At 34.2% G+C, this 16,513-nt stretch overlaps 1 protein-coding gene across 1 annotated transcript in view; it reads left to right on the forward strand.

Moving 5' to 3' along the window:
- The window catches only part of FSTL5 (follistatin like 5), an 858,755-nt gene that overhangs the window by 691,553 nt on the left and 150,689 nt on the right, over nt 1–16,513 (forward strand). Inside the window, exon 9 of the mRNA XM_052654835.1 lies at nt 4,252–4,386. Within this exon, the coding sequence (XP_052510795.1) occupies nt 4,252–4,386 (135 nt within the window). The remainder of the gene's footprint in view (nt 1–4,251; nt 4,387–16,513) is intronic.

Raw genomic sequence — 16,513 nt, forward strand, 5'->3', positions numbered from 1 at the left:
GTAAGTAATAAAATTTACAGATCTTATTTCCATTGTCAAGAGTAGCCCAGGGACAGTCATTTTATTGGAGTATCTGTTACGTGGCATTACATTCCTTATTCCATGCCTTTAAATTCCTTCTATTCATAGTGTTAGAAATGAATATATTTTCCTTATTTCTATACGAATATACTGCTGTTGCTGCTGCTGCTAAGTTGCTTCAGTCATATCCAACTCTACGTGACCCCATAGACAGCAGCCCACCAGGCTCCCCCATCCCTGGGATTCTCCAGGCAAGAACACTGGAGTGGGACTACCATTCAATTTAGAGAGTGAATGCAATTTATTAGCATACATTTAAAAATAAATCTTTTTAAAAATTTACTTATCTATTTTTGAAAATCAAGAATGACATATGAGAGTATTTTTGATCTTTCAAAGCAGAATCCTAACAAGGTTAATATAAATCACCAAAATAAATTTACATGTTTACTTCTCTGATTGTGTCTTGGTGTCTATTATCTGAGAAGAAGATTGATCTGATTAACAGAAATCAAATTGAGTAAAAGTCTAATTAGCTTCTGATTTTGCAATCTCTTGTCCACTTGATAGCAGCAAACCATATTCTATAAACATAACATAGCCTTGTTTTAGAAATGTGTGTGTGCTGTGTGTGTTGAGTCACTTCAGTTGTCTCTGACTCTCTATGACCCTTTGGAATATAGTCTGCAAGGCACCTCTGTCCATGGGATTCTCCAGGCAAGAATACTGGAGTGGGTTGCCATTTTCTCCTCCAGGGGATTTTCCCAACCCAGGGATCCAACCCGTGTCTCTAATGTCTTCTGCATTGGCAAGCAGGTTCTTTAACACTAGGACCACCTGGGATGCCCTTTATATGAGAAGGGAAATTTGGGAAGTTAGTTATAATCATCACTCAACTTTGAAAGAATGAGGACATTTGTAAAACAGCTATTATCATTTAAAAAAAAATAAAAGAAATTAGGTTAAGTTTTAAGAGGCAAGGACAAGTAATAAAAGTTGATTTGGGAGCACAACCTAAGAGAAGATTCTGGCACACAGGAGTGTGAATTTCCATATGGCTTTGTGTATGTTAACACATTAACAAATTCTATCGTTATTTAATTATCTGTGTATTCATAAGATGCTTATTTGTCACTTCTATGTGAAGTCTAAGTCTAGGCACTAACTGAATAACTATGTAAATGGATGGGATATTATGAGAAGTAAAATTCTAGAAAAGAAGAAATATTTTATTGGCAGCCAAATCAAGAGAATATCAGAAGGAGACTAATAATTAGCAAAGAGATGAGAACAAATGATATTACAGAAGGAAAGAAAAGAAAGCCAAAACTGGGAAAGAGTTCATAAATGCTATATGCACAGTCAAGGAAGATCTTTAAAATATATTCATTGGTTAGTGATTAGTTTGTCCCTGTGACATTTAAAAAATCAGTTTGCTGTGTCCTTAGAAATGAAAGATAGGAATAAAAATATCTTTCAAAATTTTGAAAGGTGGAAAAAGAAAAGGTAGTAGTTTCTGGTGAAAAGGTTTAGGAGAGGTGAAGTTATTTCTTACTTCTTGGACAGTTTATTTTGGTTTGAAAAGATATAGGTGAAGAGAAAGATATGTGGACAATGGAGCAGGTGAAAGATGGACAAATTTTTGTGGAAATCAACAAGAAAGAAGGAGGGGATGATCTTGGAATGAAGCATAGAAACTTTCCTTTGAGAAGTAAATAAAAATGAAGATGTTGATGAAAACAGAAAGTTTGGATTAATTTCTTTATTTTTTAGCTTTTATTGAAATAAAGTCGACCTAAATTTTGTGTAAATTTAAGGTGTACAGCGTGATGAACTCTTTAAACTTATGTACTGTAAAATCATTTGAGTTAACTTTCTAATCATGTGTATGTAATTTAATGATTTAAAGAGGAAAACCACCTGCTTAAATTAAGAAGTTATTATTTGCTGGAAAACATTAAACAAAGAAAAAAGATTTGAAATAAAAGTGAAGTAGGGTATGAAATGCATCTAACCGTAAAAGTCAAGTAACATTCTGTAAACTGAATATTGTGAATTTGGAATTTTGTAAATTTCCTTATGTAATGGTCTAGTGATATATTTAAAAAGTAGGTGCAGGGGACGTCATCTTGTTCTAGTTCTGAAATCAGATGTGTCAGGATGATAAATGAACCAAGAAATTGGTAGCTCTGGCTATGGAATAGAAAATATCTAGAAATGCTAGCTAATGTAGGAAAAGAGTGAAAGACAAGTGCATAAGTTAGAAAAACATATATGAATTTTGGGAAGAGAAAATTTGAAGAATAAATTAACTTAAGGGTTTCAAAAGTTCAAGAGAATTCACATTGTTAAATGTGTGGTCTTTGGAGAGGGTCATGTTTCACACACAAAAAAGAAGCTGATTTGGGCTAAAATATTGATACTTTGTTTCCTCCCCATCTTCTAGAGCATGGGTTTACAAATGAAGGACCCCAGACCAAATCTGGAAAGCTGCCTATTCTTGTAAATAAAGCAATATTTTTGCTTGTTTTCTGTTTTTGTTTTTAGTTCAGAGCCACACACATTTTTAAAAATATTGTCTTTGGCTGTTGTAAGGCTGCTATGGCAGAGGTGAGTAGTTGGCACAGAGACTGTGTAGTCCACAAAGTTTAATATATTTACCATCTGGCCTTTTTGAGAAAAGCAAAAACAAACACAAAAGCCTGCCAACTGCTTTGGAGAAGTGATTCTCAACAAATGATGGAATGGAAGTGTGCAGTGATATTTGTAAGAGAAAGAGGTTTGAGTGATTTCAGTGATTAGCCTTCCCCAAACATTCACTGCCTCTCCATATCCCCATAAGGATGACATTTAAGCTCTTTTCCCATTGGTTTTTTACCTCTTTCCCCAAATAGCCACTCTGATTATTTGATCCCCATCTCTATCAGGAAGAGTCATGCTCCTTTTTACTGCAGACAGAACATGATGTCCGAGTGATTGGACAACAAGGAATATATACATAAAGCCACGCGCGTGCACACACACACACACACACACACACACACACACACACATAGAAAAAAAGAAAGTAAAAGAAAAGATGTAAACCTAAACAAATGAGGACTAAAAACATTGAAACTTAGGCCATGATAGAACAGAAATCCAGCACTTATTTTGAGGGGAATAAATTGCATAAGATCATCCTAGGAGCTTAAGTTTAACTAATCTGATAATTAGTTATTATCCAGGACTATTAAGGGACAATGTATGTAAAGGCTTCCCAGATGGCTCAGTGGTGAAGAATCCACTTGCCAACACAGGAGATGAGGGTCCAATCCCTGGGTAGATGCCATAGAGGAGGAAATGGCAACCCACTCCAGTATTCTTGCCTGGAAAATCCCATGGACAGACGAGTCTGCAGGCTGCAGTCCATGGGTTGCAAAGAGATGGACAAGACTGAGCAACTGATCATGCACGCATATGTAAAAGTACTTCATGTTCTGCCAATGTATAGTAAATGGGTAATTATGCCCTTGTTTACACTTTGAGGAGTGCAACTCATTATTCAGAGATTAGCTTCAAATACTCTTTTATCAAGATTTAAAAATTGGGTTAATCAATCCCTTAACCCTTTGGTTGACAATGATGATATCAATTCCATATGATAATATTGCTTAGATTAGGTATATTTCTTGAAAACAACTGAAAATCTTGCAAAGGAATTATGTATATTTTCTTTCTGTCCCCTATACTTAATAATTCCTAATGTATAATGCATATGCTTGCTCAATGGAATGGCATTATACTTATATGATATAGCTCACTTAATTCCTTTATGACATGTATTTTGACATGTATTCTCTATGAATAAACCATATTGATATTAATTAAAATTTTTGTAAAAGCTGAGGACAAGGTGGATCCTGAATATTAAAAATGAATACAGAAATGAAATTATAGCTATCAACATGCAACACTTCTTATGCAAGGTAGGGAGTATGAAATGAATACAAAATATACTGTGTGTGCTTTTGATAAGTAATATTGGGATCTGTGTAATAGAATGACAGCACAATTTATGAAACACTTGAATGCATTAGAAATAACTTAGCATGTCTCCAAAGCATGGAAGTGGGAAGGAAAACAGTTTAATTAGGACAAGCTAAGTGAACTATTTGACTGTGTAATCAGATATGACTATACCAAAGCTGAAATTGTAGCTTACAAGTTGCATTTGCTTTCTGTTTTCAGCAAATTGCAGTGAGGTTCATATTAGCAATGTGCGCTATGAAGATACGGGAGCATACACTTGTATTGCAAAAAATGAAGCAGGAGTGGATGAAGACATCTCTTCTCTTTTTGTGGAAGATTCTGCTAGAAAGACCCGTATGTATTAAATACACACACACACACACACACACACACACACATACACGGTAAAAAAATCTGCTTGCAATGTGGGAGACCCAGGTTCAATCCCTGGGCTGGGAAGATTCCCTGGAGAAGGGAATGGCAAGCCATTCCAGTATTCCTGCCTGGAGAATCCCATGGGCAGAGGAGCCTGGTGAGTTACAATCCATGGAGTCGCAAAGAATCAGACATGACTGAGTGATTAACACATACACACACACATCATACTGAACTTTAAAACTAAGCTTTTTTCAGAAACAGCAGCAACAGAAAATGCTAAGAAATGATCAATTAATAGAAAAATAAGCAAAAGCAGTTTTCATATATAGGAAGGATAGAATTCTTGAAAAAAGTAGGTTGAAAGATTAAGTACAAGATTGTGAAATGTTCAATATGGCATGAAAGTGATTTTGTGTTTTTGGCAGATGTACATAAGCTATTTTGAGTCCTGTCTTCCCATTTCCTTATACAGGAAATTTAATCCTTTGGAAATTCCCTCTCCTCAATGATTTGGGATTCTTGGTCCCACAATACAGCCAAGGGGTATCCTGTAAGCTTAATACCATAATATCATTCTTTTTTTCTCTTCTGCACTGTAGTCAGTGGTCCAATAGCTGTCCATCAACCTTTTTCTGCTGCAGGTAGAGAAGTAAGCCACCTGAAACATCCACTGCCCTGGCGCCAACACACCATGGGCTATTCTCTACCTACTGCTTGAAATCCTTTGTCATCACTGTACATGTCTCCTGTTTTCCTCACGAAGTTTTAAGAAAAATGTAGTGTCCTACTTAACCATTTTTACCTGGTGAAAGGAATATGATGGGAAGGAAATACTAAAGATGAATTTTTGGTTACAGCTGAACTATAATATTTAGAACACAAAGTACTCTTGTAGCATTGATCAAGTAAGCTACCTATAGGGAAAGACTCAGACACTTTCTTCCTCTGGTACACATGGCACACATGGCTATTTTCAGATTCTTTTCTCAATTTGCTTCGACCGACTATTCATTCTCCTTGCTCCAAAGTCAATCTGTAAAGTCTATCTACAACTCATATTAGTCTAAGTTTTTCAGGGACTCTGATATTTTGAGAATCCTTTATATGCTAATTTCTCTGAGCCCCAATTTTAGACAAGGTTCAAGCATTGTCCCTTGGATGTGGGGTACAATTTTGGGGGGAATCCAACATTCTCCTGTCAATGGTTGTTCAGCAGCTTGTTGAAATTTTGGGGTTCTCACCATAGAAGATGAGCTCACATCCTTCTACTCTGCCATCTTAATAATACAGTACTTGGGTGCAGTTTCAAAAATGACAGAATGATCTCTGTTCATTTCCAAGGCAAACCATTCTGCATCACTGTAATCCAAGTCTATGCCCTGACCAAAAATGCCAAAGAAGCTGAAGCTGAATGGTTTTATGAAGATATAAAAGACCTTCTAGAACTAACACACACAAAAAAGAAAGATGTCCTTTTCATCATAGGGGACTGGAATGCAAAAGTAGGAAGTCAACAGATACTTGGAAAACAGGCAAGTTTTGCCTTGGGGTGCAAAATGAAGCAGGGCTAAAAAAGTTTTGCCAAGATAATGCACTTGTTCTAGCAAACATCCTCTTTCAACAACACAGGAGACAACTCTACACATGGACATCACCAGATGGTCAATACCAAAACCAGATTGATTATATTCTTTGCAGCTGAAGATGGAGAAACTCTATTCAATCAGCAAAAACAAGACCAAGATTGACTGTGGCTTAGATCATGAACTCCTTATTGCCAAGTTCAGATTTGAATTGAAGAAAGCAGGGAAAACCACTAGGCCATTCAGGTATGACCTAAATCAAATCCCTTACGATTATACAGTGGAAGGGACAAATAGATTCAAGGGACTAGATCCAATAGAAAGAGTGCCTGAAGAACTGTGGATGGAGGTTCATAACATTGTACAGGAGGCAGTTATCAAAACCATCCCCAAGAAAAAGAAATGCAATTGGCAAAATGATTGTCTGAGGAGGCCTTACGAATAGCTGAGAAAGGAATAGAAGCAAAAAGCAAATGAGAAAAGGAAAGATATATCCATCTGAATGCAGAGTTACAAAGAAGAGCAAGGAGAGATAACAGAGCCTCCCTCAGGGATCAATGCAAAGAATTAGAGGAAAACAATAGAATGGGAAAGACTAGAGATCTCTTCAAGAAAATTAGAGATACCAAGGCAACATTTCATTTAAAGATGTGCACAATAAAGGTCAGAAACTGTTTGGGTCTAACAGAAGCAGAAGGTATTAAGAAGAGATGGCAGGAATACACAGAAGAACTATCCAAGAAAATATTTAATGACCCAGATAACCATGATGGTGTGATCACTAACCTAGAGCCAGACATTCTGGAGTGCAAAGTCAAGTGGGCCTTATGCAGCATCACTATGAACAAAGCTAGTAGAGGTGATGGAATCCCAGCTGAGTTATTTCAAATACTGAAAGATGAGGCCACTAAAGTGCTGCACTCAATATGGCAACACATGGAAAACTCAACAGTGGCCACAGACCTGGAAAAGTTCAGTTTGTATTCCAATCCCAAAGAAAGGCAATGCCAAGGAATGTTCAAACTACCACACAATTGCACTTATTTTGCATGCTAGCACAATGATGCTCAAAATTCTCCAAGCTCAGCTGCAACAGTACATGAACTGAGAACTTCCAGATGTTCAAGTTGTATTTAGAAAAGGCAGAGGAACCAGAGATCAAATTTCCAACGTCTGTTGGATCATAGAAAATGCAAGCAAATTCCAGAAAAGCATCTATTTCTGCTTCATTGACTGTGCTAAAGTGTTTGACTGTGTGGATCAAAGCAAACTGTGGAAAATTCCTAAAGAGATGGGAATTCCAGACCACCTTATCTGCCTCCTGAAAAATCTGTATGCAGGTCAAAAGGCAATAGTTAGAACCGAACATGGAAAAATGGACTGGTTCCAAATTGAGAAAGGAATACATCAAGGCTCTACATTGTCACCTCGCTTATTTTTCTTTTATACAGAGTACATCATGTGAAATGCTGGCTGAGTGAAGCACAAGCTGGAAACAAGTTTGCTGGAAGTAATATCAATACCTTCATATATGCAGATGACAGCCCATTTATGGCAGAAAATGAAAGGAATTAAAGTGCCTCTTGATGAAATTGAAAGAGGAGCATGAAAAAGCTGGCTTAAAACTCAACATTCGTAAAACGAAGATCATGGCATCTGGTCCCATCACTTCATGGCTAATAGATGGGGAAACAGTGGAAACAGTGAGAGACTATTTTTTTAGACTCCAAAATCACTGCAAATATTGATTGCAACCATGAAATTAAAAGACACTTGCTCCTTGGAAGAAAAGCTATGACCAACCTAGATAGTATATTAAAAAGCAGAGACATTAGTTTACCAACAAAGGTCCATCAAGTCAAGGCTATGGTTTTTCCAGTAATCGTGTATAGATGTGATAGTTGGACCATAAAGGAGGCTGAGCACCAAACAACTGGTGCTTTTGAACTGTGATGTTCATGAAGACTTTAGAGTCCCTTGTACAACAAGGACATCAAACCAGTCAATCCTAAAGGAAATCAACCCTGAATATTCATTGGAAGGACCGATGCCGAAGCTGAAGCTCCAATCCTTGGGCCACCTTATTCAAAGAACTGGCTCATTGGAAAAGACTCTGATGCTGGGAAAGATTGAAGGCAGGATGAGATGGAGATGACAGGATGAGATGGTTGGATGGCTCTGCTGTCTCAATGAACGTGAGTTTGAGCAAGCTCTGGGAGATGGTGATGGACAAGGAAGCCTGGTGTTCTTCAGTCCATGGGTTCGCAAAGAGTCAGACATGACTGATGGACTGAACAGCAACAAAACATTGTCCCAGTAATGTTCTTATTCCTCTTCAATCAGTGTGTAAATGAGGATATGAATGGATCCAATGAGGAAGGAGACTCTTATCCAGGTCATGGCTACCAGTATTTTTGTACTATATTGTGTCTGGCTAGTACAAATACTTTTATAAGCAAATATTTTAAAATAAAATTCTAAAGTAGAAAATGAAAAGCAGAAACTCAGTTTAATGACCTAGATAACATCCATGAAATTTTGTTTACTCCTTTTATATATTTATGCTAAATACCAATTTTCTATTTACATCCTGTTAGAAATTAATTTTAGGACAAGTAGTTGAAAACTTTACTTGTCCTTGTCCTTTATGACACAGACTTTAATTTCAACTCTGTATTTTAATTTTCTTTCAATATTGGTCATATATTTTTCTGCATATCTCTGTTACAAAATTGAAACATCTAGCCATAGTTTCTTTAGTCAATGAATCATATTATCTACCATCATGGAAATTTGTGAAAATTTTTACTGGAAGATTTAATAAAATTTAGTCATATTGTTCATTTATTTATCAACAGTTCATGAAATCATGTTTGCACTTTATTTTACTTATTCCTTCAAACTCTTGCCGGTTAAAATAAGTATTTTTAAATAATTTTGAGATTATGTTCGCAGATATGCTGTTAAAATCAGAAATGCTATTTTGATAAGATATAACAGTGCAGCCTTATTACATTTGTTTATGGAATTTTCAAAGCCATCTTATAAGAAACAGTACAAGAGAAAGATTTAGAGATTTTTGTTTTCTAAGTCTGGAAGTAAAACGTTTATAGATATTACTTATGTACTTAGATTATGTGAGATTTTCAAAGAAAAAGCAGAAAACTAGATTTTATTTTTAATTAATTAGTGAATTTTAATAAAATTTTTAACATAGAGTCTACCTTCTCAATGTATTGTAAGGGCACAATACCACATTGTTAAGTACAGGGTCTAAGTTGCACAGCAGAGCTCCAAAATGTATTCATGTTGCATAACTACAACTTTAAAACCATTGAACAGCTCTTGGTTTCTCCTTTCTCCTCTTCCTCTGCCAATCACCTTGTATTTTCTGCTTTTATGATTTTAATTTTCTTAGATATCTCATGTAAGTACAATTACACAGTAACTGTCCTTCTGTGACAGGCTTATTTTAATCAACATAATGTCTTCCAGGTCCATCCACATGGTTCCTTCTTTTTAAGAGTGAATAATATTGTTATATGTATATACAATATTTTCTTTATCCATTGATTTGTCAGTAGCTATTTGGGTTATTTCCATATCTTGCATGATGTGAATAATGCTGTGTACAGCTATGTCTTTGATTCTGATTTCAGGTTTTTTCAGTATAGATCTACAAGTGGGACTGCTGGATCATGTGATAGTTTTATATCTAAACTCCATGATGTTTTCCACAGTGGCTAAATCATTTTACATACCTACAAATGAGTCTAGACCTTTGAATTTCTCCACATCCTTTCCAATACTTTTATCTTTTGCTATTTTGGTAGACAGGTATGAAAATAATATCTCATTTTGGTTTTGATTTGCCTCCCTGATGATTAGTGGTGTAGAACACTTGTTTATATGGTCTATTGGGCATTTGTATGCCTTTGGAGAAATGTCTATTTATGTCCTTTGCTTATTTTTAAGATGGTCTGTTATTTTTTACTATTGAGTTATTGGAGTCCCTTTTTTTAAAAATTAAATGCTTACCAGATATAAAGCTTGAATATATTTTCTCCCATTCCATAGGTAGTTTTTTGACTCTGTTGATTTTTCATTTTGCTGTGCAGAAGCTTTTAAATTTGACATACTCTAACTTGGCTATTTTTGCTTTTGTTACATGTGCTTTTAAGAAAGTTATAGGCCAATATACCTAATGAATATAGTTACAAAATTCTTCTATAAGATATCAGTGAACTGAATCCAGTGACGTATGAAAAAGAACATACACCACTGTCAAATGGGATTTGTCCCTGGGATGCAAGGATGGTTTAACATAAGGAGGTTAGTTAATGTGATTTGCACATTAACAGACTATACTATAAAAATCATTTGATCATCCAATAGATGCAAACACAACATTTAAAACATATTTTTATGATAAAAGTTCTTTTTACAAAACTCTTTTACAATAAAAATGCTCAGCAAACTAGATTGGAAAGAATTTACCTCAACATAGATAAGCCCATAAATTTTTAAGCTCACCACTAACACTGTACTCAATGGTAAAAAACTAAAAATCGAAACAAAAAAAAAAATTTCCCCTCTAAGATCAGGAACAAAACAAGAGTACCCACTTTCATGCTTCTATTCAGCATTATATTAGAATTCCTAGCCTTAGCAATTAGGCAAGGTAAATAAATAAATGTCATTCAAATCCAAGGAAGGAGAAAAACTGTTTCAGTTTGCAGATTATATGACCTCAAATAGGTAGAACCCCAAAGACTCCAGATCCACACACACAAAAAAAAACCTGTTAGAATTAATAAACATATTCAGTTAAATTGCAGAATACAAAGTCAACATGCAAAATCAGTTGTCTTTCTATATGTTAACCGGGTATATTTGTGAGGCAATAAAGAAAACAATTCCATTTTTCAAATGCATCAAAAAGAATAAAATACCTAGGAAAAATTCGACCAAGGAGGTGAAAGCCCATACATTGAAAACTATAAGAAACTGATTAAATAAATTGACAAAAACTCAAATAAATGGAGAGATATCATAGTACTCTGTGCTCATCGTTAAAAGAATGAATATTTCTGAAACATCCGTCCTAACCAAAAGAATCTCTGATCCAATGCTATTTCCATCAAAATCTCAGCAGCATTTTACAGAAATATATTTTAAAAATCCTAAAATTCATATGGAACAGCAAAAAATCTAGGATAACTGAAACAAACTTGAAAGGAAGAAAAATTTGAGAGTTAATTCAAAATACATTGCAAAGCTATAGTAATTTAAACAGCTTGTTATTGATATAAACAGAGACATGTAGACAAATGGAACAGAAAATAGAGCCTAGAAATAAATCACATGTATGCCGTCAACTGACTTTGACAAGGGCTTCAGAATACTCATTGGCTAAAGGGTAGTCTTTTAAAAAATTGGTGCTGGGAAACAGTATCCACATGTAGAATAATGAAACTGGACCCCCATCTACACCGTATACAAAAATTAGCTCAAAATAGTTAAAGACTTAGGTATAAGACCTGAAAATGTAAACCTCTTCTAAGAAGACATAAGGGAGAAGCTTCCTGACATTGGTTTTGTTAATAAAACCAATGGATTTTAGCTGTAACACAGATACCTAGAACATCACTAATTCATGTCTATATTCTACTATTTTATAAGCATGCAAACAGTTTCTTTGTAATAAAAAATTTATCTCTCATTTAAATAGAGACTTTTAATTTTTGTTACATTTGTTTTCCATTAATGTTCTGCACCATTATCATACATACAGTTGTTAATGTGAAAGTAGCAATTTTTAGAAAGTAGTGCATATAATTAAAACCAGGATAGAGTTAAATAGGTAAGCTTACTGAGTATAATATTATCAATGATAAAAGAGAATAAACAAAGTGTGAGACTGTGTAGTACAAAGCAGTTTTCCTTGGGATGTTTCCTAGTACTCAATAAACTGTCCGAATTTTGTATAACAACACCAAAATAAGGGGGAGGACACATCAGGAAAAACCACACCCCTTTGTAAATCTCTAACTTAAGAATTGCTCTGGGTTCTCTTCTAGTAGTTCCATGTACAAAGGCTAATAATATTAATTACACAAGTCACATTTGTATGTTGACAGATAAATATTCTCAAAAACGCAGAGGAAACATTCACAGACCAATCAATGATGACTTCACTCTTTTTATTTGCACATATTAAAAATTATTGACATATCGACCTTCAGCAAAAATAATTTTGGAGATTTTTTTCCTTTGAGCAATGATGAGATACAAAGTACAGTTGACCCTTGAAGAATGCAGGGCTTAGGAGCCCCAACTGCATTTGCAGGTGAAAATCTGAGTGTAAACTTGCAGTAAGCCTTTGGTATCTGCAGTTCCACATCCATGGATTCAACCAACCACAGAATGCGTAATATTGTAGTGGACAGTTATTGGGAAAAAAAAAAAAACCAAAGCAAAAAACCTGTATAAGTAGACCCACAATTCAAACACATGTTATTTATGTAGCAACTGTGTATCTAAAAAGCAGATTTCTCTAATTGAAGAGCATGGATTTTGCAGTAAGACATCAATTAGAATTATTTTTCTACCATATAATAATCCTATGACTTGGAGCTACGACTTAGCCTCTCTGAGCTTTAATATTCTTATCTGTAATAAGGCATAGATACTAATTCACTAAGAGAATTCTGTGCGGATATAGAAAAGCACACACTGTAATGCTGGACATTTTGCCAACTCCTACCAACCTTCTGAAAATAATTACTTACTTCTTGCTAGAAACATTGATAAAAATCATTTTAGTAAGACTGGAAAATCTAGTAATTGTTTAGAAATCAGAGAGTTACCAAAATAAATGAAGTATGTACATAGGTTTATGGATAGGGATAGAGGTAGGGACAGATGTAGATAGAGATATGAGTGTATATTAACACCTATAGTATTACATATCCAAATATAAAATATTATTATTGTCATCGTACTGGAAATTGACCCTGCTGAGAAGAGTATATTTTTTCCTTTAATGTAGATATTAATATATTTTGAGTAAAAATAAATATTTTTCCAGGGTCCAGTTTTGCTAGATTTAAAGCAAAAGCTTTACTTTATTTCCCCTTTACATTGGTCAATTTTCATTTCTATTATGCTAAAACAATATGTGGTAAAATGCTTTTCTTCTGTTTTCAATTTGAAAGAGGCAGAGAAGAGGTATTGAATCTGCTGTAGACAGCAATAAAAAGCAGAGAAAGATTTACAAGTTTGGGGCTAACTGACACAACGCAGACTTTAACCATGGGTTCGGAAAAATCATTTCGTTATTTTCTGTATAACTGAATTCTCATAGTAGTATCAATCTCATTTTTTTTCTTATATTTCCCAGCAATATGATGCTGTTGAGAGACAGATTCATGCAAAACTTCACAGTCCATGGGGTTGATATTTGTTGTGTCTGGATCTTTGAATTGGAAAACCTTGAATTATAGGTTCCAACATGCTGAAAAAACTCACTGGAAGTTTTGTCATGTGACAAAACTTGAACTACAAGAATATGCTGTAAGATAATATAATCTCCAGTTACGTTAGGGTTAGGGCTTGATGACTAAGATTTAATGGAATGGTATACAGGGAGGATTTAAATGCAGAGAACTGTAGAAATGGGCCCTAGATAGTTGTGTAGTGCTTTTAACAGGGAAGAGAAGATGATTTGAAATATGTGAGGGGGTTTAGGTAGAGGTAGAAAGTTATTTATTTGGAAACATCTTGCACAGAGCACAAGCACTCAAAGCACTTACATTCCCTCTGGAAGGCAATCCTCAGAGCATAACAATTCATCTTCAGAATTACGGTAAATGAAAAGCAATACGAATGTAGGCTACTGTGGAAAGCTTTCAAGCCTCTGCATGTGTTAAATACTAGGTGCTGATTAAATTACATCTTTCTGGGATTTTAGTAAAGGATATGATTAATCTAACTTCTCACAAATATTGGAAGATAATATCTAAATATGTTACACTAGTATATATACATATGTACATATATACATATATATATACATATATACACACACACATGTTTTTTCTTTTCTGATTGTCACAAGCAATATTGCATTGGAAATATTGGCTTATTATTACATTACTTACATTAGAATTAACTTCAATAGATTAATATTTGTTGGCTATTATGAACTAAAATTAATTATTGTTCTTTAAATGAATGTTTTAAATGAGATAAACTCTACAACAAGGTTATGTGAATGAACAAATTACATAAATATATGATGTTCATATAAGTTAATAATTATTATAAAATGTGATAACTATTATTCACAATACACAGATTTAAAAATATGGTGAAACATAGCCATTTGTACCTAAATATTCCAAAAGCTATATGAATGTTTAAGAAGTACTTACCTAGTTTAGAAGTAGAGGAAAGGGTCTTAAAATAGGTTAAATATGATATTTTTACATTTAAAGGCAGTTTAAGTATGGTGACACAAACTTTGGAAACAGAGCATATTCTGGTAACATGAACAAGTTGATTAACCTTTCTAGTCTTCATGTACTTTCTATTTTTAAAGAATACAGAAAATACTTCTAAAGAGCAATTGTATAGATTTAATGAGATCGTTTATGAATGGATTTATCCATGTCTACAGAGGCTAGTATAGTATAAATGAAGAATAGTATAGTCTATCTGGTATGAAGTAAAACTTAAAGTGTTTGTCATTCAGTTGTGTCTGACTCTTTGCAACCTCATGAACTGTAGCCTGCCAGGTTCCTCTTTGTCCATGGAATTCTCCAGGCAAGCATACTGGAGTGGGTTGCCATTATAGATGGACCCAAATGCACCAGTTATCAATTAATAATCATTTTTATATTCAACCAACATGAGTTAGGTAGAATAATTAGGAATCTGGAAAATCTGTAGTTAGAGATATGGTGTAGACATCATAGCCAGGGTGATATTTTAAACCTGGTAGTTATGAGCTAGGTGCTGGAGTCAAAAAGAATCAAATAAAAACAAATATTTGAGAAAAATTAAATAAATCAATAAATGATATTATTGTCAACTTTATTTAGCATCCACTGAATACTACTCAATAAAAGTACTATACTCAAAACATTTTAAAGTAGAATGAACAATTCACATTTATTTAGAAAAACACAAAACTGTTAAATATTTCTCACAGACCTTTACATATGAGTAAACTTTTTATGAAACATAACACACTAAGGATAATCAGACTCATGTCGAGGCTAACCATGCATGATAAGCATTTATTATTTTTATTATTTGTCATTATTTATCTTAAATTCTAATATTTATGCTCTCAATTTGGTCAATGACATTGTCACATCCTGTGAAATAGTATGTTTCATAGATTGTGTCATCTGTTGACCCAAAACATGCTGAAATGATCTGCCTCATGATTTCCATATCTGAATCTTAGTTTTTCAAAATAGCACCCTCTTCAATGTCATTAAATAGACCCTGTTTCTAACTCATTGCCATTTTTCGCACAATGATAGCGGCTTGTCATCTAACAAGAGGCTATGTGATCCGAATGTCATCAAACTGACAGGTTTACAACAATCATCAGTAATCAGGCATCACTTGCCTACAAAACAAAATACTACTAAGTTTTCTTTTGTTTGTAATTTTCTATTGCCTCCATTTTGTCTGCAGGGCTTTATATACCTTCAGTGGAATATTCCTATCTCATCTCATATTATACAATGACAATTTGCCTAATTTATTTTATGATAAAATTAGGAAAGTAATAACGACATTTTGTTTATATCTCCTCAGGCATGCACACTAAATAAGCTTATATACAGTGATAGTACTGAGTATAAAATCTCTGTGAAACATTTATAAAATCTGTGTACTAATATTTTATTATTGATGTTCAGGAAAAAAATTTTAGGACTCACTTTAATTCCAGAGGCATTATACTTGGTGAATCTTTTGTAGAATAGCTGATACAGGTGGCCTCCAGTTTTCATAAATTCAATTTAGGCCACTTTGCTTTTATGAAAAACTTACATGTAACAGCATTCCCTAACCAAAAGAAACCCTAAAAGGATTTTCATTTTATGAAACATGGTAAAAAGTTAAAATCATGTTCAGTCTGTTATGCTGCAGCCTTTAAAGAGTCTTAGGAAAGTGTGTCCCTTAGCAAAGTGTGTTCTAAGGTAATTCTTCACTTTATGACATTTTGGCTTGTGAAAGATTTCTCAGGAACACTCCACTTTTGGATAGAGTGGAAATCTGTTTTTGGAAACCTGTAGTTAGGTTCAAAACAAGGTTAGAATTATCACTCCATGATTCTCTTAGAGTTCTCAGATATAAGAACTCTGTCAGAAAATGGTATTGATGTTTGAAGAGTTAATAAAAAACAAAACAAAACAAAACATGCCCTTCAAATTCCCAGATTCCCAGGTGAGGGGCTGAAGATATTTTTTTAATGTTTTATGAAATCTAAATTTTTATCA

Source organism: Budorcas taxicolor, chromosome 17, assembly GCF_023091745.1.
Source record: "Budorcas taxicolor isolate Tak-1 chromosome 17, Takin1.1, whole genome shotgun sequence".
NCBI lineage: Eukaryota > Metazoa > Chordata > Mammalia > Artiodactyla > Bovidae > Budorcas > Budorcas taxicolor.